This window comes from Micropterus salmoides, unplaced genomic scaffold, assembly GCF_014851395.1.
Source record: "Micropterus salmoides isolate LMB-PRFRI ecotype aquatic unplaced genomic scaffold, ASM1485139v1 Ms_hic_scaffold_2, whole genome shotgun sequence".
Classification (NCBI taxonomy): Eukaryota; Metazoa; Chordata; class Actinopteri; order Centrarchiformes; family Centrarchidae; genus Micropterus; species Micropterus salmoides.
The window spans coordinates 38,266,255-38,294,146 of record NW_024041150.1 but is presented as its reverse complement, the minus strand read 5'-3'; the positions used below and the strand labels follow the sequence as shown (position 1 = coordinate 38,294,146).

The following is a 27,892-nucleotide window of genomic DNA, read 5'->3' as shown; positions in this document are numbered from 1 at the left end:
TAGTTTCTGTAAAACTAATCCTGTCTGAAATGCACTTTGAATAGAAACACCCAGAATGCACACTGAGGCTGAGAGTTTTATTAAGTCTACATGGCTGCTACTTTCAGGAGGGAGGTTTTGTAAAAGAAACAGTACAAATGTGCATTATTATATTTGATATAAATGTTGTATTGTCTGGACGAAGCATTCTCCTAAAGGAACACTCCACTGATTTTACACAAAAAGCCTAGGTCCATTAGTTTAAAATGTTTTTAAAAAACATTGATAATTTAAAAGATTGATAAAAAAAAATTTATGTTTTGCAATAGTAAATAGATTCGTATACCGCCTTCCTAGTCTTTCCGACAACTCAAAGCGTTTACACTACATCACATTCACCTCATTGTACACTTTCATACAATGATGAGCAGAGGCTCACCAGAAACATAAACTCATTCATACACATTCACATAATGTCACAGCTATTAGGAGCAATTTGGGGTTCAGTGTCTGGCCCAAGGACTCATTGGCAATGCCGATCGACCCACAGACCTTCTGGTAAGTGGACAACCGCTCTACCCCCTGAGCCACAGCCTCAACAACATTCAGGACTTCCTGACAGGATGTGGTAGACACAAGCTGACATTGAGGAAGACAAATCGAAACAGAATGGAGCTCTTTCTAATGCTTTGTGAGTAATTTGACTTTGTTTGTTTGCTATTTGATTGAGTTATCCTTTCCTTATAACCACAGCTTGCTCTACCCAGAACAACCTAAAGTTTGGAGTACTTGATGATTTGTGTTTTTGTAATGTAGTACCTGATGAATCTAAGCCGAACATTGTGCCCTGCTCAAGTAAGTATTGTGAACATCTTATGTTCTGGCAAACCAAATATATTTGAAGCTGCATGTATGTAAATATATACGTATGTTAAAACCTGCAGCGCAAATCTTTGTCTCCCTTCTGGCAGTGTGGATAATTGCAGTACACAAACACTGTCAATACGTCCTTGGGACGTATGCCTACAGCTGAACTTATCCCAGGCTTGTGTTCAGAAATACAGAGAAAATTAATTTTGGTAGATTAAATGTAATAGCTGCATAGCCTACTGCAAATATTTTGCAAACACCAAATTGTCCAAGAGCAGCAACAAAACATTGTGTTTGTCCTCAGTCTACTTTGTCACCTTAGAAACAGGTGGAGAAAGCAACACATTGTGCTGTTTAGTGGGCTGTTGTTGTTTGTTTGTCTTTTGTTTTGCTTATATTTCCTCTTCAGTTTTATATTGTTTTTCACAAGGAAAAGCTACACCATGCGTGTTTGTCCTCACCATCTGTGACTTTATTTTGAATTCTTCCTCTGAACGCAGAGTTTCTTTTTTATCTGTAGCATAAGAAACTTCTCTTAGACGCTTGGGTTTTTCCGCCATAGGCTCTGCCATACTGCTTAACGTGCTCCATCACTACGGTTGCTACCGAGCCATGTAGACAGAGAGTTTTATCATCTCTTTTCAATTTGTATTCAAGCAGCTTTATTGGGATGAGTGCATAAAAGGGGTGATGAGACACTTGAGACGAGACACAATATTGATGAGATGATATTTCAACACTATTTTTAAGAAATCTTAAATGCAGAATAGAAAACATAAACATTTTGATCATTAAACACTTAATTTACTGCATTCTCATGAATATTTCTGCACCAATTTATGGTGGAAATGTTTTTGTTTATGTAAACACAAAATTCAGATGGCATGTGACAATTCAATATACACTTTTTCTTCTTGATTGGTTATTCTCTAGTTTTGTGTTTTGCTAGTTCAGGTTGAACAGGTAGTCCAGCTCCTCCAGAATGGCACGTCCACATGTGCCATTGCAAGAAGCTTTGTTGTGTCTCCCGGCAAAATATTAACTTTCTATTACTATTTTGTTCATCGAGATCTGATGTGTAATTTAAGTGTTCACTTAGTTATTTGGAGCAGTGTATAAAACTATAACAGCATATAAGTCAGTGCACCTCTCAGGCATTCTATGTTACTTTCAGATATGTTTCTCCTGTAGATCAACTTTTCTCATGTAATATCATCCCTGCTGAGTCAGCACACATGCACATGTGATTTCATGTCTTCCTTCCTCTTTTGTGTCTTTATTTGGGGAAGTCACCTCTTCTTCTTCAATGATGAATCAATACATTTTAATAAAGTTATAAACTCTTGGACTTTGATAGCTCCTGTGTTTCAGCAGGTTTTCTGCTCATGTTCAAAACTTTCTGCAGAAAATCTATCCCACATATGTGTTCTCTGACATGTTGAGAAAAAAGTCATAGTATTACGAGAATTCATAATATTTTTTAAGTCTACCTACCCTATACTCTGCTGTGTATTATGGTATTGACCTGCTGGTAGTATCCCCTTCAGACAGGTTTTGTCAGGTTTTAATCTTGCGAGATCTCATGGATGTCGAGATCTCATGGATGTCGAGATATCGTCACACTCCTAGTGCATACACTATATGTAAACATATTTTTACAAAAACACAATCATAATAACAATAAACAACAAAGAATTCACAATAAACACTCTCTTTAATAGACCTCTTTGTCAGCAATGGCAGTTTGTGGAGTTCTCTACATGGCTCTGGGCTGCAAACCAATAATTGTTGGTTGACGTAAAATGTCGCCACAGACCTCAGATTTAAAAATTTTGATATACAGTGAATATAGGGGGATTGACCAAGCGATGATAGGCTTGTACATTTCTGCACAATGACAGATGAAATCATTTTTATAACTGCATTTATCAATTTTTGGCCACTGGAAGAACATTAACAGCTTTTAAATACAGATTCCACCTGGCTCAGCTGCACTGTGTTACAGCTGCAACCCTGACGCTGGAGCGGATCGTGGCCATTTTAGACAATGCTTGGGATTCCACCAGATGCACCACAGTATTATGTCTTATGTCCCAGAAGCTGCTGTCTGCTCTGCCCTGCGGCTAGTCTATTTTTCATGAAAGCCGCGTCAAACTGCAAAGAGCGGAGCCAGGCAGAAAGTCAGACACAGAAACGGCACAGAGAATCTTATAAATTCTATGCCAAGGTTCATCTTGGAAAAAGTGTAAAAACACAAGGTCTTGTATGACACCACAGATCCAGGACAACACCGGAAAGGACAAGGCATGACGCTTAATTTCAGGAGTTTTGGAAGCAGAAGGTGAAGAGGTTATAACCTACTAATTAGCAAACATATACATTATTACCCATCGTAGAAGCACAGAAAGAAAAAAAATGATCGCGTCAGTAATGTCAGGCTGGCAAAATGCTCCGCTTCTCAAATGCTTCTGGTGGGATTTGCAGCTGAGCACAGAGGGTGGAACAAAACCTCACCACAGTGAGTAAACCTCACTCCCAGACACCTTAAGAGACACACTGGCGACTAATGCCAGTGCCCATGGGGTTTAGCCTCCTTGTTAGTGTGGCTGCCTGTATCTGTAATCGCAGGTTTGAGTCAGGCCTGTGCAGGATATTCTCAGAAACAGCTGCATACACTCACTTTTATCTTCTTTTCAACTTCGTTTGTTGACTCCATCATATCAGCGCTACTGTGGGACCCGTAGTATATTTTTTAAAACCACCCGCAGGATCCCCAATCCCAATGCTCCCAGCTCCCTAATGGGAACTCCCTTTGGGCTGGACTTTGGGCTGTTTCACTTTGCAAACCTATTACATGCACAAAAAAGGTAAATGACTTAATGAAAAAGCCAAAAAGCATAATACCAACTCTTTAACAAAAGTAAAGTGGCACGTAACTTATGTATGTAACATACTTATTTTTACCCAAACCATAATCTTTTAACCAAACTGCAACCATTTACGTAAGTTAACTTAAGTAATTGTGACAACAAAGGTCCAGAACGTCTGTTGCTGGTAATCTCCATTGGTCATATGTCGTTTTGGAAGTGATTCAGATTTTAATTTTATAACCTTAACAGCAAGTAACCACAGCAGTGCATACATTCAATCAGCTGCCTACACAGAAAAAATTGAAATCCATTCTTATTTCTGGTTTTACCCCCCCTGCAGCCACACTGAGCGTCACTCCCAACAGATGTCAGTTCTTTAAGTATGAGCACATCTCTCTGAGGTGTGCGACACCTGCAAACTCCAACGGCTGGACAGTGAGAAGAAACACTTCCTTTAGCACGTCTGAGGGATGTGAGGTTGGCATGGGGATCCAAGATGAGTCCTCCTGCACCATAGAGGATGCCTTCCCATCAGACACCGGAGTGTACTGGTGTGAGTCTGGGCAGGGAGAGTACAGCAACATCATCAACATCACAGTGACAGGTAATACCAAATGTGCATGGAGCTTGTTTGTGTCTTTTCCATCTGTGCTTTATAATCTGCTGGATTGTCAATTTATTGTTTTTATGGGACTGTGTAAATTCTGGTTTCAGCTGGTGCCGTGATCCTGGTGAGCCCTGTACTTCCTGTGACAGAGGGAGATAAAGTGACACTTTGCTGTTCATACAAGAAAGAACAGCAGGATGACTCTACGTCAGATTTGTCTACATTCTACAGAAATGATGTTTTCATTGGAAATGAGCCTGCAGGAAAGATGATCCTCCCAGCGGTGTCCGAGTCTGACGAAGGCTTCTACAAGTGTAAACACCCCACAAAAGGAGAATCACCACAGAGCTGGCTGTCTGTGAAAGGTGACATGATGCTCTGCTCTATATCTACAATATGTGTGTGTGTGATCTCTGGTGTTTAGTATTGCAAACATTTATTTGTGCGGAGCTGATCTAGAAAGAACCACATTTTTAAGGAAATGCACAGGTGGGATGAATGTTTAATCTACAAACATTTTGTTTTAAATTTTAATATCTAAAAGAAAGAATACATTTAAGAAATACTAGAGATACACCAAAAATATATATAATAAAAATAACAATACACTTTTTGGGCCCAAACACAAGCACGACAGGATCAGTTCTCTTTATATTTACAGTATTTAACAAACATAAAAGGAACAAAATCAGGCAAAGTCCAAGAAATCCAAAACAATGATATTAATCCAAACGAAATAACTCCATGTCTACAGCCAAAAGCAACAGCAATCCTTGTAATGTAAGATATTGCATGGATGCCTGGTTTGGCTCCCTTACTGCACAGGCGAAACCCAAGACTCATAAACATGACAAAAAACAGCTATGAAAGTAAATGGCATGAAGGATCTACAGCAGCCTATAAAAATTCTTCACCTCCCCTGAATGTTTCACCCTTTTGTTTCTTTTATACATCAAATCATGGTCAATATAATTGGGCTTTTTTAACAAGAATTTGCAAAAACCTCTTTAATATCAAATTTAATATCAAAGTGAAAATGGATTTTTACTAACTAATGTCAATTAATAGATGCACCTTTGGCTGCAATTACAGCACTGAGTCTGTGTGGATATGTTTCAATCAGGCTGGCACATCTGGACACTGCAATGTTTCTCCATTCTTCCTTGCAAAACAGCTCAAGCTCTGTCAGTTTGCTCAGAGATCGTGCGTGAACAGCTCGTGCGTGAACAGCTCTTTTCAAGTGCAGCCACAAATTCTCGATTGGATTGAGATCTGGGCTTTGAATTGGCCACTCCAGAACATTCACCTTGTTGTCCATTTCTGTGTAGCTTTTGCTGTATGCTTGGGGTCGTTGTCTTGTTGGAAAATAAATCTTCTCCCAAGTTGTAGTTCTCTTGCAGACTTAGTCAGATTATACTCCAGGATTTGGCGATATTTTGCTGCATTCATGTTCCCCTCTACCTTTCCAAGCCTTCCAGGGCCTGCTGCTGCGATGCATCCCCAGAGCATAATGTTGCCACCACCATGCTTCATGGTGGAGATGGTGATGTGCAGTGTTTGGTGTTCGCCAAACATAGCGTCTATTCTGATGGGCAAAAAGCTCAATTTTTGTCTCATCAGACCAAAGAACCTTCTTCCATTTGACCATGGAGTCTAGCACATCCCGTTGGGCGAATTCCAGGCGAGACTTTATATGAGCTTTTTTCAACAGTGGCTTTCTCTTTGCCACTCTCCCATACAGCTTCGACTGTACCCAGGCAACAGTTGTTGTATTTACAGTCTCTCCCATCTGAGCCACTGAAGCTCCTTCAGAGTGGTCATAGGTGTCTTGGTGGCCTCCCTCACCAGTCTTCTTCTTGCCCGGTCACTCAGTTTGTGAGGACGCCCAGCTCTAGGCAGATTTAAAAAAGTGCCATACATGGATTTAACTGAACTCCATGGGATGTCCAGTGAATTGGAAATCTTTTTGTAGCCATCTACCAACTTGTACTTTTCAATGATCTTTTCTCTTAGTTGTTTGGAGTGTTCTTTTTTTCTTTATGTTGCAGGAGTACTGATGAACCAGAGACTGGATCTCCCAGATGTTTTTTATACTACAATCACTTGACACACATCAGCTGAACACTGATCAAACACTGATCTCCATTTCACTACTTGTGACACTGCTGGCATCAACTAGCTGGACTTTTGTTGAATTAGGTCAATCACTTTAAAGGGGATGAATATTTATGCAATCATCTTCTTTACCTTATATATTTTTAATTAATTGACGTTAGTTTGTAAAAATCCATTTTCACTATGATATTAAAGAGGTTTTTTTGCAAATTCTTGTCAAAAAAGCCATGATTTCATGTATAAAAGAAACAAAAGGGTGAAACATCCAGGAGGTTGAATACTTTTTATAGGCATTGTGAGTCTATGCTTGAGTGTGCTGTCGTTAGACAGGCTAACAAAATCTTAGATAATCCCTCACACATATTATTTTCCGATTATGAGTTGTTGTCATCAAGAAGACAATTTAGAGCTTGGAGATGAAGAGGAAATCTTTTTAAACTCAGTTCAGTTCAGTGTGCCTTATTGGCATGAATGTTTTATTCAAACAGTATTGCCAAAATAGTCTGCAGCAAAATGAAAAAGTTTACATGTAAATATAATATAACAAGATTAATCCAATCAATACCAGTCAATTTGGCATTTATAAATAACAAAAGCAAAAATAACAAAAACTGTCTTTCCTCCCCACCTCCATTTACTCAATAAGCAAATCAATCGGTGAAGAATAGGGCAGGTTTTATTAGTTCTTTTGTTTGTGCACAGTTTGGTTTTATTCTATTGTGTTGTTACTCTTGGTGATCTTGAATTCAGAATCTAAGAAACCTAGATGTCTTTTAATTTCTTAGTGTTCAAAAATTGGACTGAAACACTTCCAAGACACATTGTCTGAAGACATGGTTGCTTTAGATGGCATATCGCCCTGGCCTTCAGCACCACCATGATAGTTCATAGAGTTATTTTTGATCAGTGCATATCTTTTAACTCCCACATTAAGCAAACTACAAGGACTGCCGTTTTCATCTTTGCAATATTGCGAAAATAAGAAACACTCTGCATCAAAACAATGCTGAGAAACTTATCCACAGATACGTGTTACTTCAAGGCTTGAAAACTGCAACTTCATACTATTAGACTGCTCAAACAAATCTCTTAAGTCTCTCCAGCAAATACAAAACGCTGCTGCTCGCACACTGACTAGAACCAGCAAAAGAGATCATGTTTTTGCTACTTTGCCGGAGTTGCTCAGGCCGCTTTATGCATTTCATGACATACATGAGTCCCAAACAGTAAACTCTCTGTCAGCATTGGCCCTGCAATGTTAGTTTCTACATTTCAAAATAAAAGCTTGTTCCAAATTTCTACCTCGTTTTAGGTGTTTTTGATCTGATAAATGCAGACTGTCATGCTAAGGATATTGCTATTAAAATGCTATTCCAGCAATCTGGTAGAAAAATTGTTTTAAACATAGTTTAAATACTGTACAGTAGTTGGCAGTATCCTATGCACCTAAACTTTGTTTGCAATCCGGTCTTAAGAGAAGAAGCAGCAGAAGGAGAAAGTGTCAGAGTCGTGGGTGAGTTCATTGATGTAATCAATTAAAAAATGTATAAAATCTTAAATTATTGCAGATTTCTGGATGTTATTGTTGTGTCCCTGATGTCAACGTATTTGTCACTGTCACTTTGATGAAACCTGCGATGACTTTAACACTTTAAACAGCAACAGTGTTTCACTTAGACATTTGTTAACGAATATTATTTCACATTACCTATAGCAGTTTATGGTAACAGACTTGTAACTGGTGGTTTCTTTCTGTGATTTTACCTAAGGAACACATCAGTGTCTTTTTTTTAAATAACACATGTCTTGTATAGCCTATTGTGCTGAGCAAGTCACTTGTTGCTAACAAAAAAGTCTGTGTCTGAAACAAAAACAAATCTAAACTTCTGAAGAAGTTTCTGAAGCAATTTCTGCCAGTAAGTGCAGGAGGAAAGTGAAAATGAACAGAATAATAAACATTTTATAATCTTGCTAAGACTCATTTTAATTTCCGTATCCTATATTGTTTCCACACTTAATATAGGGAAATAGTTGCAAAAACTATTATTTAATTCTTTTGTGTGTATTCTATGTGTCGCTGGGTTGGCACATACACTGGATAAGCAGCAGTGCCAGGTAGAAGTCCTGATACAACATACTCTTTTGTTTATTTCAGGCTTATTTGACAGGGACAATACACATTAATAATACATAAATGTACAATGTGCCAGAATTAAGCAAATGGCTGTTTATATCTGCTGTCCCTGGACTAGTGGTAAAATTGTCACCCTAAAAAGACAAAAGGATTAAGCTCTACATGGTACATATAGATCACCACCAGCTCACCCATAGGCCTACACACAAGCTGACTGAATCTCAATGAAATATGCTTGCCTGTATGTCAATAGCATGGACATACACACAAGCATACAAGTAACAGGAGTTTATAGCCTGTCTAATGTTGCACTACAACAGACAGGAATATCTCCAGCGGGATTTAAAACTACATTTAAAACAATCTTTCTACCGGATTGTCATGAGGAACTGAGTGCAGAAACTGAGAACTGAGGTGTGGACCCAAAAGCAGACTGTAGGCGAGGTTGTTGCAGTTCGAATAAAGATTTATTGACACAAAAAACTAAACGGACTTACGCTGGGAGCACAGCGGCAAATGTCCAAACAAAAGGTAACACAGAAGTACACAGATCAGGAAAACAGAAAAGCACAGGACCAAGAAAATAATGGCAAAAACGAGAAACCCATCTGGAAAAAATACAACTCATAACACAGATTGCTAGATTACAATATAATAACGATCACAAAATGGATCTTTAGTCTGTTTACCATCTGTATTTATCTTATAGACGGACATATTATTAAGTATTATTATTCATTGGCATGAAAGTCTGCATTTAACTTATTGACAGATATTTTATTAAGTATTTTATTCATTCACATGATTGCCGTTTACTATTCACTTCAAAAACACTAAAGTACGAGGAAGACAGAATGAACTAGATGTGAGCTTTTATATTGCAACGTAGAAGCTAGCGGAAGGCACCAGGCGGGAGGGCATGAGACAGGAGGCTCCAGACTGCAGCCATAGAGTCTTGGGCCTCCCCTCAGACAAAGCTTGGGAAATGGTGCCCCTCCACCACATATTTAGTTTACTTGGTAAGTTTGCTCAACTGGATGCCTATGGGATCATCATTATATTATTTGATCCCATAGATACTCAACATTTGAGCAAAAATAGCCTAATATTACTTTTTGTTTGACATAAATTCTGACTACAGTTTTTTTTTAAACTCTGTCTTAAGGCATTTATGAGTTTCTGACTCTGATGGGGGGAAAACAGTTCCCAAAAACTACTGTATTTCTGAACTCTCACGCATGTAGGCTATTCTATGTGATCTCCTTTTGATAACTAATACAATAAGTAATGTAATATTGTTTCACTTCCATTCACTGAGCCTCCCCTGAAACAGTTTGGAGACCCCCTAGGGAGGCCCGCCTCACACTTTGAAAACTGTGATGTCTTTTAGTTTACAGCTCAAAAGACATGTTTAAATGTTTAGTATTGTGTTTTACATTTGGATGAAAATAGAACTGATTAGGTTTCATGTTGTAAACTCTGATGGTTGTTTTCTTCGTCACAGCTCGGCCTCCAGATGTCCCTCCTACTAGGCCTACTCCTCCTCCTATGTCACTGCCCAGGCTTGTGTGTTCCGGCCTGCTGTTTATTTTCTACAATGCCATATTCATAGTGTGCATATACATGTACCGAAGGTGGGCTCGAGGTAAGAACACCTCTGTAAATCCTAATAATAACAAAATATGTTGATCTGTCTGACTTCTCCACAAGGGTCAGAGAGACACAAAGACACACTTGAATGTCAAGATATTTTGAGATCATTTAGTCAGTTTAGTTAAATCACCTCATTTGTTGTTATAGGTTTGTCATTTTCATTTCGAGCCAGAACAATATGAGAACGCTGATACCTAAAGGAAAGTGATAGACAATGAAGTGAAATGAAAACAGTATGATTACATTATCATAATACAATAATAAGCTGTAGAAACACTGTGAATAATTCCAAACATTAGAAATAAGGCTGGAAATTATTATATGTCTTTAGTTTAGAGTGAGTATTTCTTGCATCTTGATTTAAATTACAGGAGAAGTTGGCTGAAAAACAATTGCACCAGACAGGATTAAAATCACTGACAGTGCAGGTAATTAAGACAGGAGAGAAGAGGGTGTTTTAATGGGGGTTATCCAACAAAGGTTGAGATCAAGTCCAGTTGCCCTTGACTTCAACGTTCGTTGGATAACTATGACGTAAAAGTGAAAATAGTTATTTTTACACAAACCATATTTTCCTAACCCTAACCAAGCAGTTTTGGTGCCTAACCAAACTGAGACATTTCTACTACTAGTTTTACTACTTTTTTCTACCATAGGCTACCGGATGTTGCATATTTATTGTTGCTTACTTGACCACAGAACCCTACACGTCCAAAAACAACGCTTAATTACTCATCACTTTATTATGTAGTAAAGTGTAGGAATGATGACTCAGTTTTTACAGTGAGCTGATTGGTCAGCAGTTGTTCTGATGTGATCCTCTGAAGTTTACACCAAGCAGATTAACCGTGCATCATTAGTTGCTACGGTGACCAGCTTGAGATACCGGAAGTCCAACACGAGACAGTTTACCCACAAACCTTGCTTCTTGGTAAACGAGGGGAAGTGAGCAGCCACAGAGCTGTTTGTCACACTAACACTGGTAGAAAGCAAGAAGTGAGCGAAGATTATACCATGCAAAAATAAAAATAAAATCATAATTTAATAATTTTCTGTTACACTGCTTATGTGGAATTAAGTTCTGAAATTAAGACGTACTCTGCTCTGGTTTTCCTGCAGCAAGAGCTTCTGATCATCATGCACTGGAATGAAGAGGAGGAGCGATGATATATGATAAAAGCAAGAAAACACTTATAAACACTATAAAATAAATAAAATGTTGTTGTTTTTTGTTTGCCCACATGTGCTCATGCACACGCACACACAAACACATGCACGCACACACACACACACACACACACACACACACACACACACAGTCCTTAATATGCAGATCTCTTTGTCTTCTCTCTGTTATGTGCATTTGTCAATTTGATGTCGTGTTTTTTGCTTTGTTTAGTTTGTAAATAAATGCTTGTTTTTAATTTTTATATTGCATCAGAATTCATATATACCCATTCTTTTCCATGTATAACTCCAAATCCTTCAACTGACTGGCTGTTAATGGTAATTTTGATAGTTATTGATTTAATTATTAATCAGAATACCAAATTAGTAGTTTATTATAGCTTAATGAGACTGAATTAGGTAATTGGCTATCAAGTTTCTCTTGTTATAAAAGTGGTGCCCCTAATATAACTTTCATTGTCTGGACTTCCAAAGTTGGTGAGAGAGCGGTTTCTGCATTGTGTGTTTGCTCAAGTTCATTCAAATTTCTCATGTTCATATAGGTTACGTATGATTTTGTGGACCGTTATGGACCACTTCCCTCCTTCAGATGTGACCTTGTTGTGAATAGCTGTTGGTGAGTCCACTACATTGACCAGATGTCCGAATCCTGTCCTGTCTTTCCTGACACCAGACAGTTGACTTCATCAACAAAAATAATACATTTCTGCATTGAGTTTTGACTTTCACATGATGTAATGTTCCTATTACTGGAGGCCTCGACCATCCCCAACTCCCGTGTCCCACCTGTCACCTATTCTCATCTGGTCACCCTGACCTACAGTATGCTTCGCGCTGTGAGTTTATAATGTGGCATGTAACAGCTCAGTGGGTGTTTTTGTTGTAATCTATGGGAAGGCCATCCATTCCTGAAGCTTTTTAAAACCCTTTTGTAGTCTTAACGTTCTGTTTACTCCCCTTGTTCTAAGAGTCGAAAAAGCTTAATTAAAATTTTAAACCCCAAATCTATTTTGCATGAAGGAACAACCTGTCAGTCATCACAAAGACTGCATTAAATCACTGGGCACCACAACACAAGGGGTAAAGGAAAAATATTAATAGCAGATTTAATTTCTACTTTGAAATACTACTTTAAATGTACTCTGATTGAAGATGCATGCATGTTGGGCTCAATGTCAGTTCCCAGAGAAGCAAAAAATGTTTTTATTGAAAATAAACAACTGGCAGGAATCAGACAGAAGATCCACAAACAGTACTATTAACTCCCAGCAGTTTTAATTGAGCAACTTTTTGGCCCAACAGAAGATTTTTCATCAGGCATTTTCAAATCACCATCCTTCATCTAAACAAGCAATGCATTGTAGCAGAAAGTGGTGGAAAAAAACTACAGAATAGCCCTTTTCAACCTTGAGAGGAAGGAAGGTGAGTTGATAAATCAGACAGGGGAAGGGAAACAAACAAAAGCTGCATGAAGGAGAGCAGAAGAGTGTGAGTGACAAGGAGGAGATAAATAACAGTTTGATCAAGTATGGAGGCTATCGGGTAGGCTGTTACGGCAGGGAAACAGTGTGGACCCAAAAGCAGACAGCGGCTGGGTGGATGCAGTTCAAAACGGTTTATCAAGCAGACAGGAAACAAAGCTAGACAAAAACACATGAAACTGATCACTACAAAATAAAACAGGAAGTAAAGCTAGCAGCAATACACAAGGACATGTGAAACCAAATACAACAGAGAACAAGGAAGCAATGATCAACTAACCAAACCTAAACAAGAACACAGAGGCAAAGAGCAACACAGGAATGGACATAACAAAATAACAGAAAAACACCACAATAAAACTGAAGTCATAATACATAATATATAACCCTGCACCTCCTACCCTTCTTGGTCATTAAAGCCCCAAACAGACTGAACCCTCTTACAAATGAACTCAACTGACATGAAGTAACAGCTTCATCTGGAGTTGAATGGATATGACATTACCAGTTTCACCTTGAACATACATACGCACACTCTCACATACACACCTCCTCAAATTGAAGATGACTGGGAGTCATCTCTTTTAATGTACTGTATGTAATTCTGGACATTTAATTTTGCTTATGTGAACTTTTTTATGAATTTTTAATGGGATTTCTGTTGATTTAACGGGATTTTGTAAAGGGTTTTGTGTTTGAGTGCTAACCACATTGGTTGAATATTTTGGATTTAAATACAACCGTCTTTTTTTGAAGAAGTTGAACAAATAGTTGGCGTTTTCTTTTTACTGGTGTATTATTTTTAAGTGACAGGTTAGGTCCTGTGTATGTACATCTAGAGTAACTTACAATCCAAAGTCAAATTCCTACCACGTGTACACATACCTGACCATTACAGCTGATTCTGATCACAATTTGTGCATGGTGTCTTCCAGAACGAACCATATTTGGAAGTTTAACTTCTGTGGGCTGCAGCTGGACCTACGTAATATTGCAAAAATCAGGAACATCCTGTCTAAAAATCATGCAGAAAAACTAATCCATGCATTTGTTACTTCTAGGCTGGATTACTCCAATTCTTTATTATCAGGCTGCTTGAAAAAGTCCATTAAGACTCTTCAGCTGATCCAGAAGCTGCAGCACGTGTTCTGACAGGAACCAGGAAAAGAGATCACATTTCTCCTGTTTTAGCTTCTCTGCATTGGCTTCCAGTAGAATTTAAAATCCTTCTTACCTACAAAGCTCTTAATGGTCAAGAACCATCTTATCTTAAAGAGCTCATAGTACCTTACTACCCCACCAGAGCACTGCGCTCCCAGAATGCACGGTTACTTGTGGTTCCTAGAGTCTCCAAAAGTAGCGGGTCACCTGCTGCCCCCGTGTTCCTGCTCGACACCCTCTGCTACAACTATTGTTACTAGTCCTATTGTTATTATTATAATTATCTTTAACATTATGATTATTTTCATTAACACTACTATAAATATCTGTACCATTATTTATTCCGTGATGACACCTTTGATGTCTGTACCTCTGTGTATATTGTGTAGGCCCCCTCCCTCCCTCTGTGTGATTTGGCGATATATAAATAAAATTGAATTGAATTGAATTCTCATAAGCAGGACAAAATAAGAAACAAAGCTAGACAGCAACACTATTTTTCTGGTGTGGATGAGCAGTAACATTTCGGCTTCTTAGTATTCAGATGTTTCACAGTTTACAAAACTGACTATCGCAATGTGTGGGTTTTGGTAATAAAAGTATGAGGAAATCTTTAGGTTGTATCATAATATTAAAACATTTAATATAGTATATGCTTCACAGGGCAGGAAAAACAAGATAATACAAAGCAAAAACACTTCAAACAGATGCACAATAAGAAAAAGATCAGCACTAAACCTGACACCTCGGTGCTGCACCATCACATTAAACTAATTTCTAAACAAGTTTCTCATCAGTGTGTCTGTGTTCATAACAACACTCAGCCAACAGCACCATCATGAAAAACAGGAGAAACACAACACTGCTATCACTTGCATCCAGCATTCAGTGAATAAAACATGTAACATTTTTAAATACCTACATACAGGCCTCTAATGACATTAGAAAAACTATTCTTACATTTTCACACCTGAACAAACTTTCTTAAAGACAAATGTTTTCAGGAATACCAGGGGGTTGAGTGCTTGTTTTAATGAAGCTAATAAATTACCAGTCTAATATAGTCCCTGGTCACTAAAGACCTGAGGTATGCATTGGTTATTCTTTTATGAACCAGGATATTTTACTGGAGGCAAAACCTGATAAAACATATTTGAATATTTGGATGGAAAAAAGGGCCCTTTTTTCATTTGGTAGGTCAAAGAACCAGGAGTTATTATCAGCTACTAGTTTAGTTATTTTCCAAAGGCACATCTCCTCCATTCTCCTGGGGGTTGGTGTTGCTGTTATTGCTCTGGTCTCATTCTGCACACATAAATATACAACACACAACAAGTTATTAGTCAGTGCTTTACAAGGCTCATGAGCCCTTTGTGTTCTTTGACCACTCTGGTCAATACATGTTTAAAAACATTTAGTTAAAGCTACAGCAGTCATGATTAAAGGGCAGCCGTCAACACAATCTCCTGCAGGACATGTCAGAAAGAAGCAACATTTATCTGAGGCAGCAAAGAAGAAAGGAGAAAGTTAGGTAAAAAGAGTAATTCTTTTTTGTGTATGTTTATATTGCATCTGGATAACGGTGGTGTTTCTTAGGTCTACTAGCTACTTAGCCTTATTTGACAACTGATTGAGATCACTAAAGGTCACATTCCTGTGGTAATGTTGTGCCAGTAATTTGACATTGTGTGAGAATTTGTCAACAGTAATTAAATAATTATATAGCAGTTAATGAGACAAAATCACAATCACAACTCTTTTTGTTCTGCAATTCTTGTATGTTGAGCCTTGAGTGCCTGATACATCCTCTAACTGACTCCGAGCTCACTGCTGATTTTTTTGAAACTCAAGTGTGTGCCACAGTCTTCCCGTGACTCGTGTTTCGGTTTGTAACCCTATCTGCCTCACAGCCAATGTGTGCAGCTGTAGGGTTAACCAACATGCTTACAATCACTTACTTACTTAAGTTTAGTCACACACACATCATTTCATATTTTATGTAATTGTTAGCCAACACTGGTGCTTAGGCATGGCTTATCAGGCTCCAGCAGAAATACTCCTGGACTTCAGGCAGTCCGCACCAGATTGTTTTTCCCCTCATATGTGTCCAAACCGAACACTGGTACGTTATGTTTTTTGTGAACTACTTTTGTCTTCTTGTGGACGCCTATAACGTGTCTTTTTCTCTGTGCCTTCAGTCGTATGGAGCTTGGTTGTTATCCACACCAGCAGCAATGCCATGCCACAAGTGCTGCCTTGGAGGCTGTTCAAAACCAATGGATGTGTTCGAAATGGAAGTGAAGGTATCTCTGTTTACATTGGTTTGAAACTGCCTTCTAGGGAAGCACTTACTGCAACGCGTAACATCAGAACGCTGTCTTACGCTAGCCTTAGCATCAGCTAACTAGCTATTGAAAAGCCAAATGGCTAACTACGCCTCAGAAATCATACTGAACAAACTTGGCTGGTTACAGTACCAGGCTAAAATGATAGTTCAGTCTTTAGTTCTCGCTAACTTTTCAATAATCGGATTGAGAAAACTACAAAAAAAACTTTCAAAAAAACGTATATTTATACACAAATTCGGCTTGTCCGCCATCTCAATTTTTCACAAGCTGCCGCACTGGTTTATGGGTAATAAGCAAAATCAAGTAAGCATCAATGCTGCCTTCAGAAACGGCCATCACGGGGGCAGTTTGAAGGCATCTTAGGAGACAGGAAGAGATTGTTCGAGCCGTTTCGAACAGCACTCGATGCCTCGCTGTCCTGTTAGACACCTTCTGAGACAGCAGTTTAGCTTGTTTTGAACACAACCTTAGCATGGCGCTGCCACTGTCTATTACTGCACTTCCTGGAGAAATATTGTCTAATTTTTAGGAAAAAATGATCTCAGAAAGAAGCACACAGTTTTGCAGTTGCACTGTGCATTTGAAGGTTGTATTCAGGCTGTCAAACTGATGTGAAACAAATAATGATAGAAGCTACAGCCTTACCTAACAAAGACAAAATGTAACATAGAGCATCACCTGACGATTGAGACAAAGGACAACAATATTAAGGATTAACACTGCTCCTGTACAGCAGGGCAGGTCTCTATTCACTGTACAATCATTAAAAAGCAAAACAGAACGGCTTTATAACGTTGCATTCAGTAGTTAGCGTTGGCTAACTAACATTACATTAGGAACAATTCAGAGCCTACGTTTCCCTGAATTTGTTTTAAGTTTTGGAAAGGGAATAAATCGTACTTCTCCTTTCAACCTCTCTGGGTAGTGATTATAGTTATTACAAGTGCCCCAGGAACAGCGTTTGACCATATTTTGAAAAAAAACAAGCAAAAAAAAGCATTCGAGTCAATAGAGCGCAGCCATGGAAGTGTCGGACCTCAGTGAGAGTGAGTCCTATACTGCGCTGTGATTGGCCAGCTGCATATTGGGTGTGTGTGTGGCTTAGCAAAGGGTCAATTGTAACTCAATAAATTCAGTATGATTCCAATACAAATCAGTTTTCAGCCACTTGTGGAAGAGTGTAGGTTTCAGGGGACAACATCTAGGCTACAGTCCTTGTTCTGTGCAAAAATCTTCTCAAAAGTGCAGCTAATGCTAATACAAGGCTTCAGCTTTTTGAATTGGTGAGTATCCTCTTTCTCTTGGTTGGCATACATAATTCTCACTGTGTTTGTTTGCTTTGCTGCAAGGGGGAGATAAAAACAAAAATACCCTTTTCATCCCTAATTTGTTTCTAAATGTAGCAGTAAGAGTATTACGAAGTATGATGATTGCTGTGCTCAGGTGATTCTTGCAAGTTTAATACAAAAATGACTAACTTTGACTTGTCTTACAGCTTGCTGAAGCTTCATATTAGCTCTAGATAAACTTTTGTATAAATTTTTACATGGAAGTAGGATTGTGAATTTTGTTTCCTATTAGCCAATCATAATGTCCATTATGAACAGGAGGAATGATTACTGCAAGAAAAACCTGTTACACTGTACATATGGGTAGCTGACTCTTGTTTTAAGACAGACTTAAAAATGTTAACCTATCCTTTTGTAATAAAGTAAGTTATATGTTTGCCAGCAGAGAGCGCTCTTCTGTTATCTTATGTGTTTCTGATGCTTCCTGTGCCATTGTCTTGAGCCTTATTGACCCTCCGCAGCCACCATGGTTTAGTTTCCCTTTTGTGTTTCACAGAGTAAGGAGGGCTCCAGAGAAATGTACCACTAGAAACACTTTAATACCGTTAACATAACTGTCTGTGTTATAAACCTATGCAGATCATCAGATTATTGACCATCATATCCTATTACAGAGGCTGGAACATTTAATTGGCATTAAAGGAACCACTCTAAACTGGTTTAAATCCTATTTATCAGATCGATCTCAGTTTGTACATGTTGACAGTGAGTCCTCCATGCACACCAAAGTCAATCATGGAGTTCCACAAGGGCCTGTGCTTGGACCAATCCTGTTCTTCTTATATATGCTTTCTTTAGGCAATATTATCATGAAAACACTCCATAAACTTTTGTTGTTATGCAGATGATACTCAATGATATCTATCGACCAAGCCAGATGAATATCATATCAGAATATATTATCAGTTAGCTAAACTTCAAATGTGCTTTCAGGATGTTAAAACCTGGATGACCTGTAATTTTCTAATGTTAAACTCAGATAAAACATAAGTTATTATTCTGGGACCTAAGCACCTCCTTGACGCATTATCTAAAGATATAGTTTCCCTTGATGGCATCGCCCTGGCCTCCAGCACCACTGTGAGGAATCTTGGAGTTATCTTCAGGACATGTCGTTTAAGTCTCACATTAAGCAAATTTCAAGGACCGCCTTTTTTCACCTACGTAATATTGTAAAAATCAGGAACATCCTGTCTTAAAATGATGCAGAAAAACTAGTCCATGCATTTGTTACTTCTAGACTGGATTACTGCAATTCTTTATTATCAGGCTGCTCGAAAAAGTCCGTTAACACTCTTCAGCTGATCCAGAAGCTGCAGCACGTGTTCTGACAGGAACCAGGAAAAGAGATCACTTTTCTCCTGTCTTAGCTTCTTTGCATTGGCTTCCTGTAAAATCCAGAATAGAATTTAAAATCATTCTTCTTACCTACAAAGCTCTTAATGGTCAGGCACCATCTTATCTTAAAGAGCTCATAGTACCTTACTACCCCACCAGAGCACTGCGCTCCCAGAATGCAGGGTTACTTGTGGTTCCTAGAGTCTCCAAAAGTAGACTAGGAGCCAGAGCGTTCAGCCATCAAGCTCCTCTACTGTGGAACCAGGTTCCAGTTTGGGTTCAGGAGGCAGACACCATCTCCACATTTAAGAGTAGGCTTAAGACTTTCCTCTTTGATAAAGCTTATAGTTAGGGCTGGCTCAGGTGAGTCCTGAACCATCCCTTAGTTATGCTGCTATAGGCCTAGACTGCCGGGGGATTTCCTATGATGCACTGAGCTCCTCTCTCCTCCACTTTCTCTCCCTCTTTATGCAACCTCATCCCATTATCCATGTTACTAACTCGACTTCTCCCCTTTCCGGTAGTCTTGTGCTTTCTCGTCCCTCTCCTCTCTCCTCCTATCACCTCCTGCAGTTGTTTCTGGCTCTGGAGCTGTGGAGTCTGGATCTGTGGTTGCAAGTCACCTGCTGCCCCTGTGTTCCTGCTCGACATCCTCTGCTACAATTATTGTTACTAGTCCTATTGTTATTATTATTATTATTATTATTATTATTATTATTATTATTATTATTATTATTATTATCATAAACATTACTATAAATATCTGTACCATTATACACCCTGTCTGTAGCAACATTACTGTTACTATATATACCTTTGTGTGTATATTGTGTAGGCTGCTCCTCTCCCCTACACTTCACCAAACACAAGGCAGAGGCCACCTTGGGGCTCACCACTGGGAAGACAGTGTTACACTTTAAAATAGGGAAATGAAGAGGAGAAATGTGTGACTTACTTTACAGCAACGATGATGGCAGCAACGATGATGGCAGCAACGATGATGGCAGCAACAACAATGGTAATAATACCACCTGTAAGAATAGAGGAGAGATGTTCAGATTTGTTCTTTACTGTGGGCTTCAAAGATAACAGCCACCATTTTTCCAAACCTGCTTCTTCTGTTTATGGTCACAAAGCACATTGACAGATAGTCTCGAAAAAGACAATATATTTCAGTACATATTCAAAGCTGTAAAAACTGAGTTGTAAACACAACATGGACAGTTAACATTAATTTGGTGAATTTGTTTGCAGCAGATGATTATTTACACATTAAGCTAGTCTACCTGATAAAAGTCCAATATTATCTCTCTTTTTTTGCCTTGCTTTTGGTCTCCACCACTTCCTAAGGAAAATATCTGGCTCTTTAGCTGCGAGTGTGAACCAAAACAGTGAATGTGCAACTGAACAGCTGAAACTTTTTCTAAAACTTCATAGAGCCAAGGGGATGTGCAGATTTGATTATCAGGTAAGTATCTACAGGTTCATCACTCCTAGAGACACCATTCTCATTGTCACCATCATAAAAATATCAATTATAGCTGCTTTAAATTAAAGACACAAAAATCGTATGAGAATGAGAACAAAACAGTGCAAGGACTCATGCAGAAAGAGACTGTTCTGTAATGAACGATCAATGACCACCAAAAGCTTGGTTGCTACAAGTCTTAAAACTAATTAGAGGAATTCTGAATTCCGTCCTTACATTTGACACAAGTGTAACACATAATGAACTCAATTGTCATCTCAGACTACACTAATAAAAGCAAAACTCTCCTCAGTCCCCCAGCAGAAGGTACTTTAACACTTGAGTACTTAAAGATTCTTCTTTCTTGTAGGATGAATGACTCAGGTGTTACATCTGCATGCATATTATAGGGTACAATAAAGACTTAAAAAAGGGAAATAAAATATGTGAAAAAATTCTTACCTACAGGAAAAGTAGATTTGTTTGTGACAGCTGATGAAGATAAAAATAAATAGAAGTCAAGATATTTACTTACTGTGGTCTTTCACTGGTTCTGTTGAAAAATGTTGTTAAATTGTAATTGTGTATGTTGTATTGAAGTGTTAAAATAATTTTAACAATTTACAAATATATAATGTTTACACATAATGTATCAGTTTTAACTGTACTCACCAACAATGAGGGTAACGTTGCCTTTGCTGATCTGACTGTGCAGTTTGGGAACATAGCAGGTGTAATTTCCTGCATCCTGTTCAGTGACATTGGTCAATTTCAGTGAAATGTTTCCTCTGGTCATTTCATCAGGAAAGAGAGATGTTCTACCTTTGAACTTCTGATCCTGATCAACTAATTTGTCCTTCCTATTTCTATAGACGTGCACAATGCTGTTATTGAATGTCCACTCCACCGTTTGATTCTTCACATTGAATGGGGGCTCCAGGTGGCATGGCAGAATGACATCATCACCGACTACTACTTTAACTGGTTCACGTGAGCCAATCACATTAGACTCTCCTGTGGAAACAAACATCACATTTAGACTTCCTGTTGCAGCATCATTGAACACTTTGCTCCTCAATATTGATTAAAACTAAGATAGCTGACCAATATCTAAAGTCATTTGTGATATTCCAATGCATTTTTTGCTTTTTGTGTGTCATTTCACACGTTCAGTCTGTACTGACTTATATTGTGCAGAAACAGCATGCCATTTTACACCAGCTGTCACATGACAATGACCAGGAGTGGGATATTGTCAGGATCACTGGGTGCACAAAGCAGGAGAGAGCCCAAACGCATGACACTGTGAGCTGAGATTGAGTTCCAGCGTTTATTAATCCCAAGCACGACAAACAGAACTCACGGGTACAGGAAACTGGTAACATCCAAGAGCAGCAACTTCATGGTACAGGACTAAGAACTAAGAAAAGAGGCAAGACAGATACTAAGTAAGATGTGGATGAATAATAAAGGCTAAACAGAGACTAGAGCTGAATGAACATAAATGACACCTAACCAACACATGAGGGACAGGAACAGAACTAAAGTACTAAGGCAGACACCGAGATAACAGGACAGATCAGAACCACCACACAGAACAAGCAGAAGACTGGATACAAGACCACAGACAGACAGGACTGAAACCCAGACAGAGATAAACCAAAATCAAAACACTGAAAAGGCATGGCCAAAATAATATAACACAGACAAGCTCAGGACAGGATCGTGACAGATATAAATAACCATGAAAGTCTGACTATTAGGTGGTGGATAGTGAGGTGGATGGAAGGACAGTAAGTTGGTCTCTGGCCCAAGAAGTGGCGTGCTATTTAGATGCCATCCCATGATATCACGTTGGGTTTTAAGGAAGGTGCTGTTTTGGCTGCAGGGTACTTTTTTGTTGCAATACCACTAGTGACCACAGGGACAAATTTGCCTCTTTTTCCGATATACGTCCGTATCATAATGTTAACCCTGTATGGGGTCCTGGAAAACTCAGGTCCTATGTTTAACAGCTCAGAAATATACTCACCTTTGCTATTGGTGGATACTTGTTGTCTTTACCTAATTCTGTATGATTTTACTTATAAACCAAAATTTTTTTGAACTGGTAAACTGTTTCAGAAGTCAGAAACATAGAATTATATATTATGTTTGGGAACCCCAGCTGTAAACAGTTGAAATAGCCTACTTTAGGTCTGCAAAACAGTATTTTGCAGGTGACATTTGATGGATTCATGTGCAAAAAAAACTTAGACTGACTCTGTCCTAAGGTGGTTTTATCACTTACTATCATACAGGTAAATTTATGGATTGATTTATCTCTCCACACTATATTTAACTTACTTTTATTATTTATTTATTTTTATACGACAGGCAGCAGCTGTTTTCAGCACAGACTGTTTTTTAGTACCCGGGCCAGACATTAAGAGCTTCAGTGAACTTGCCAACAGTGAGGTTAATGTAACAACTCTTCTGCAGTTCATCACTGTGAAAGGAGCATCTGTATCTTCCAGTGTCATTGAGCTTTACTGAGGAGAGTTTTCTGAGGTTTTGTCCATGCTTTCCACATGAAAGTTTTTAAAGGGCGTTCTTCCTTCATATATGAGCAATAAAACTATAAGAAGTAGGCTATAGCAAATGTATAATACTTTCCCACGTCCCGCACTGTTATGAAGTGTGATGATAGGGAGTTTAGTGCAAATAGGTCTTGAGAGGGAGTAGAGTTGTGTTAATTATTATTTAATTAATATAAAGTTGCGAAGCTTTTGTATAAGGCAGGATCGGCACTGCGCCAACAGTTACATTTACAACCAGGAAAAGCAAACAGGCTGAGGCCCGGAACTAAGCACGTGTAGTGACTCTCTACCGGTCTCTTCCGCTCCCTTTCAGTACTCTGGACAGCGCCAGGTCTAGACATGCGGAACTCTAACTTAACCAGACTCATTTCACAATTTCACAGCACAGTAATAAATGCCATATTACTGTATCAGTTCATTAAGTCCATTTAAAAGCGCGTGACAGTGATCCCACAGAAAAGCCCCAAATAATTTCTGTACACGGTTCCCCTTCTCCATCCATCCATCCATCCATCGTGAACCGCTTATCCTGCGTACAGGGTCGCGGGGGGCTGGAGCTAATCCCAGCTGACATCGGGCAAAAGGCGGGGTACACCCTAGACAGGTCGCCAGTCGCGGGACCACACCGACAAACAACCAGGCAAACGCACACCTAAGGACAAGTTAGAGTAACCAATTAATCTAGTCCGCATATCTTTGGACGGTGGGAGGAAGCCCTGGAGCACCCGGAGAGAACCCACGCGGACACGGGGAGAAAATGCAAACTCCACACAGAAAGGCCGGGATGGTCGGGGTTCGAACCCACGACCTTCTTCACACCGCTTTACCCCTCTCCTTCTAATTAGTTATTCCTTCGTGAGCTCTTTGTAACAACAAGAAGAGAAATATAGCCTACATCCGAAGCATTACAGATCTGCATAAACTGCCACTGGTGATGCAGGATGACAATCGCCAAAACTGTCAACGAGTTACCTGACAGTCTGTAACTTTATGGTCTCGGTTTGATTGCAAAAAGGCAGGGTGAACATGAACCGGACCAGAACTAAAATGCAACCGTGCATAAGTTTTTCCCCTGGTCAGGACCAGATGAACCGAACTGCAGGTGTGAAAGCAACTTACAGCCTGTCAGGTGTTTTTTGGTTTCCCCTTGTTTGTCCTAGAAATTAGTGTGAAAAAGCGCCCTGTTTAACGGACCACTAGAGGTCCTTTGCGAACTCTGGATAATTCATAAATCATATGAACATAATCTTTACTACGTAGCCTAAATAATTAGTATGGCAATAACACGGAAGCCCGTTGTTGAATGAAGTAGTGGGAGACTGTTAGACCAATAAAACAAAAGGTAATGCGAATTAGACTTAGATGTTACAGCGTGTAGCATACATTTGTTTTACAGAGAACAAATGTCGACTTAGAGCGATGCAGACTGCTTTCTAACACCTGTGGCACAGTGCTGGATTTGAGTTGTATTAGAAAAACAACCTAACCTTAAATTAAAAAAAGGCATTTGCCTGATTTTCTGTTTACATCTGCCCAGCTCATCAGACACAAGCACACCGGAGATCTCCTGCACAGCGAGGCTTGGATGACAGCACATTTCATTTAATGCAGCAAAATATAGGCCTCCAGTAGGTAGCAGGTTGTAATGAAAGAAAAAAAAGTAGATTAGCTACTTGCCACCAAAAATACTGGAGTAGCCTAAAGAGTAAAATTAATACACAGTTTTAAAGGGGAACGTGAAATGTTACCCTTTCTAAAGATAAACTAATTTGTGTGGTGAGTCTAAGTTGTATTTTTTTTTCCGCAATCAAGACACAAACAAACTTAGCCTATTCAAAATATGAACCGTGGGACCGGGACATCGGCACCCTCTGCACCCTCCCTGCTCCGCTACAGCGTGAAGTTCGTGTGGAGTCAGCTGCTGAGCAGTGATTACATTTACAGGATTCGTGTGCGGCATTTAAAAGCATCCGTCACTGTTGAAGATGAAATGTTTGTGATTGTTGCTCAGTGACTGTTGACAATGTCGAAACAATGTGCAGTCATATGAGGAAGATTCAGCGATCTAATTTAAATCTCCTCTGTCCGACTCGTTAATGAGCCAAATAAAGGCACCAGGCGGACCTGCAGTTTATTTAAATCAATTAACAGCCTGTAATCTACCTGTTCCCTCAAGCAGAAACCTACCTGCAGAGATCACCACAGAGAGAGACGACAGCACAGCGATAAACATCAACTCCATCGTGTTCACAGGAGCTGGTTCACTCTGATGAATGTCGAGCTTAAAGGTGACTTCCTCGATTAGTGATGACTAAATGAAGACACGCCAGCGGTGTGTGCTACAGTGCTTAGTGTTTTAGCTGCTGTTACTTTGTGCACAGACTTTCTACTTCCTGAATAATATATTATATTGTACTCAAATTGGTGTACTGGTTTTTAAATGTTTTTGTGTATACCAGTTTTACATCATGTCCTGCATTCAGCTCATGATTACAATAAAGTGCTAAACATGAATAGAAAATACAGTTTTTGCAGTCAGCCAGAGTGTTTGTGTGTTGTGATGTTGTGACCACAGCTCCTGAGTTGTTGTTAAGGTAACCTGTTAAAGTAACCTGTTTTTTTAATCATCCTTCCCAGGAAATCCAGCAACCATTGTAGTTACATTCCCATTTCTCTTGTTGTGTTGAGAGGAAGTTATGTTTGGAATTGTAACTTTTCTTTTGGGGTAATTTATTTAGTATTGTGATTTTATTTTTTACTCAGGAGCTGTTTGTAATTTTGACCAGAGCTCTCCCCGATATTACATATAACTTTATTCTGATTTAAATATGCTACAGAACAACATATTCTTCAGCTAGTTGTATGTTACTCGTTTCTCATCATAAAGCAAACAGGTCGATCAGAAAGAACAAGTTTAAATCACAAGTTGTTATGTCCTCAGGTGGCTCAAGCCCAGAGCTGAGGAGAGGAGTAGCAAATACAAATTAAAACCGGGCCAAAAGAATCAAGAAACAGGATATGGCAAACAAACAACCAGCAACCAAATGATATTCACAAATGAAACTCACATTTAACAAGAGAAGGCTGCTTTCTTGAACAAGTAACCAAGTCCAAATGAAAAAACAAGACACTTAAATTAAGAAATCACAAAGGTCCACTCACTGGTCCACATATTGGTCCCCTTACTGGTCCACTCACTGGTCCACACAAAGGTCCACTCACTGGTCCACTCACTGGTCCACACAAAGGTCCACTCACTGGTCCACATATCGGTCCCCTTACTGGTCCACTCACTTGTCCACACACTGGTCCACTCACTGTCCACACACTGGTCCACTCACTGGTCCACACAGTGGTCCACTCACTGGTCCACACACTGGTCCACTCACTGTCCACACAAAGGTCCACTCACTGGTCCACTCACTGGTCCACTCACTGTCCACACACTGGTCCACTCACTGGTCCACACAGTGGTCCACTCACTGGTCCACACACTGGTCCACTCACTGTCCACACAAAGGTCCACTCACTGGTCCACTCACTGGTCCACTCACTGTCCACACACTGGTCCACTCACTGGTCCACATATTGGTCCACTCACTGGTCCACACACTGTCCACACACTGGTCAATCCGTTCTCACTCCCTGACTCACATAAGGACATATGGTCAAGAGCCATCGTTGTCAGTTGCCGTCATAGTTGAGTGTATTGGGGGACGCCCTGTAGCGTAGCTTTTTGACGGTAAAGGCAGGTATATGATATTTAACAGAAAAGACTGAGTAAGGAGGTGGTTGGGGTTGATTTTTCTGTTGATGTTTTTCTTCACAGCATCAGTTGCTGATGTTACTGATAGCGAGTTTATCTGATCTCGGTCTCCAGATCCAGAGTTTCCCTCATTTTAGGCTTAACATACTACACAAACATAGTTTTCAATAATCCTGTTTTCTGAAACAGGGCCCAGGTCTCTCCCTCCCCACCATCCCTTCAACTCTCTCCTCAGGAGGCCTACCTCATAGTTTGAGGGTCAGATCACTCAAACAACTTACCTTTAAGGGCATCTCGTCTTCCAAGTAGGTTTGGTTTTATTTGCCCATGAAATATCCATTTCCACTAGACTGGAGGTAAATGCTCACAGAATACACTGCAAACAGTCTTCAGTGGAGCATTTTACCAATTAGGCCCTTGAACTGTTCACTGTGAGGTGTGCAGATAATCCAGAGTGACAGGAACACAATGGTTCTGGAAAGAGATTTAATTTGTCATTGTGTTCAAAGCCTTAAGCACAACAAACTGAATTCCATTCACCTCCACTTTATTGGTGATTGCAGAAATCTTGTTACGATCAAATATGCCGAATACAACCAAAACCACCTTTTTGTTGGTGCATTCATGGATCAGATGTACCCTAAAGCTTTCCAGTCTTGTCAATGTTTTGTTGAAGTTGTTTCTCTGCTACACATCCTGTTACCCACTGAAATGTCAATATTGTCTGTCTTGTGGCTGATGTCCAGTTTCATTCTGTGTTTTTTAGTGAAGAGAAAGTCTTATGACAATGATGATTCATAAGTTAAATATTCTGATAAAGGTGATGAGAAGAGATTGATTTAGATACATCCAGTAAAAGATCATCAGCAAACTGAGAAATATGTCCTATGGAGACATTCGGTGGCACTTACTGAAATAGAACTAGCATAGAATTGAATCAATCAGTCATTTTTGAAATTTGGATTAAAGCTGACAGCTGTTTAAAG

At 39.3% G+C, this 27,892-nt stretch overlaps 2 protein-coding genes across 10 annotated transcripts; one reads left to right on the top strand and one right to left on the bottom strand.

The window, feature by feature from the left end:
• The first annotated feature begins 603 nt into the window (after positions 1–603).
• LOC119912357 (low affinity immunoglobulin gamma Fc region receptor II-c-like) lies at positions 604–12,493 on the top strand. The gene is made up of 5 exons (XM_038731510.1): positions 604–670; positions 4,060–4,323; positions 4,434–4,691; positions 10,080–10,220; positions 11,348–12,493. The coding sequence occupies exons 1-5, from the start codon at positions 649–651 to the stop codon at positions 11,377–11,379; spliced, it is 717 nt and encodes a 238-aa protein (XP_038587438.1). The 5' UTR covers positions 604–648; the 3' UTR covers positions 11,380–12,493.
• A 2,177-nt stretch (positions 12,494–14,670) lies between these two features.
• Positions 14,671–25,480, bottom strand: LOC119913421 (myelin-oligodendrocyte glycoprotein-like). 9 transcript variants are annotated; one of them, XM_038732843.1, is made up of 5 exons: positions 25,328–25,480; positions 21,234–21,575; positions 21,097–21,114; positions 20,049–20,124; positions 14,671–15,363 (listed from the first exon to the last, which is right to left on the bottom strand). In XM_038732843.1, exons 1-5 carry the CDS (start codon positions 25,380–25,382, stop codon positions 15,345–15,347), a joined length of 510 nt encoding a protein of 169 aa, XP_038588771.1. In that variant the 5' UTR covers positions 25,383–25,480; the 3' UTR covers positions 14,671–15,344. The 9 variants fall into 9 exon arrangements, with proteins under 9 accessions (XP_038588771.1, XP_038588769.1, XP_038588772.1 ...); XM_038732841.1 differs by lacking the exon at positions 21,097–21,114 and adding an exon at positions 21,024–21,053; XM_038732844.1 differs by lacking the exon at positions 21,097–21,114 and adding an exon at positions 21,028–21,053.
• Positions 25,481–27,892: the final 2,412 nt, after the last annotated feature.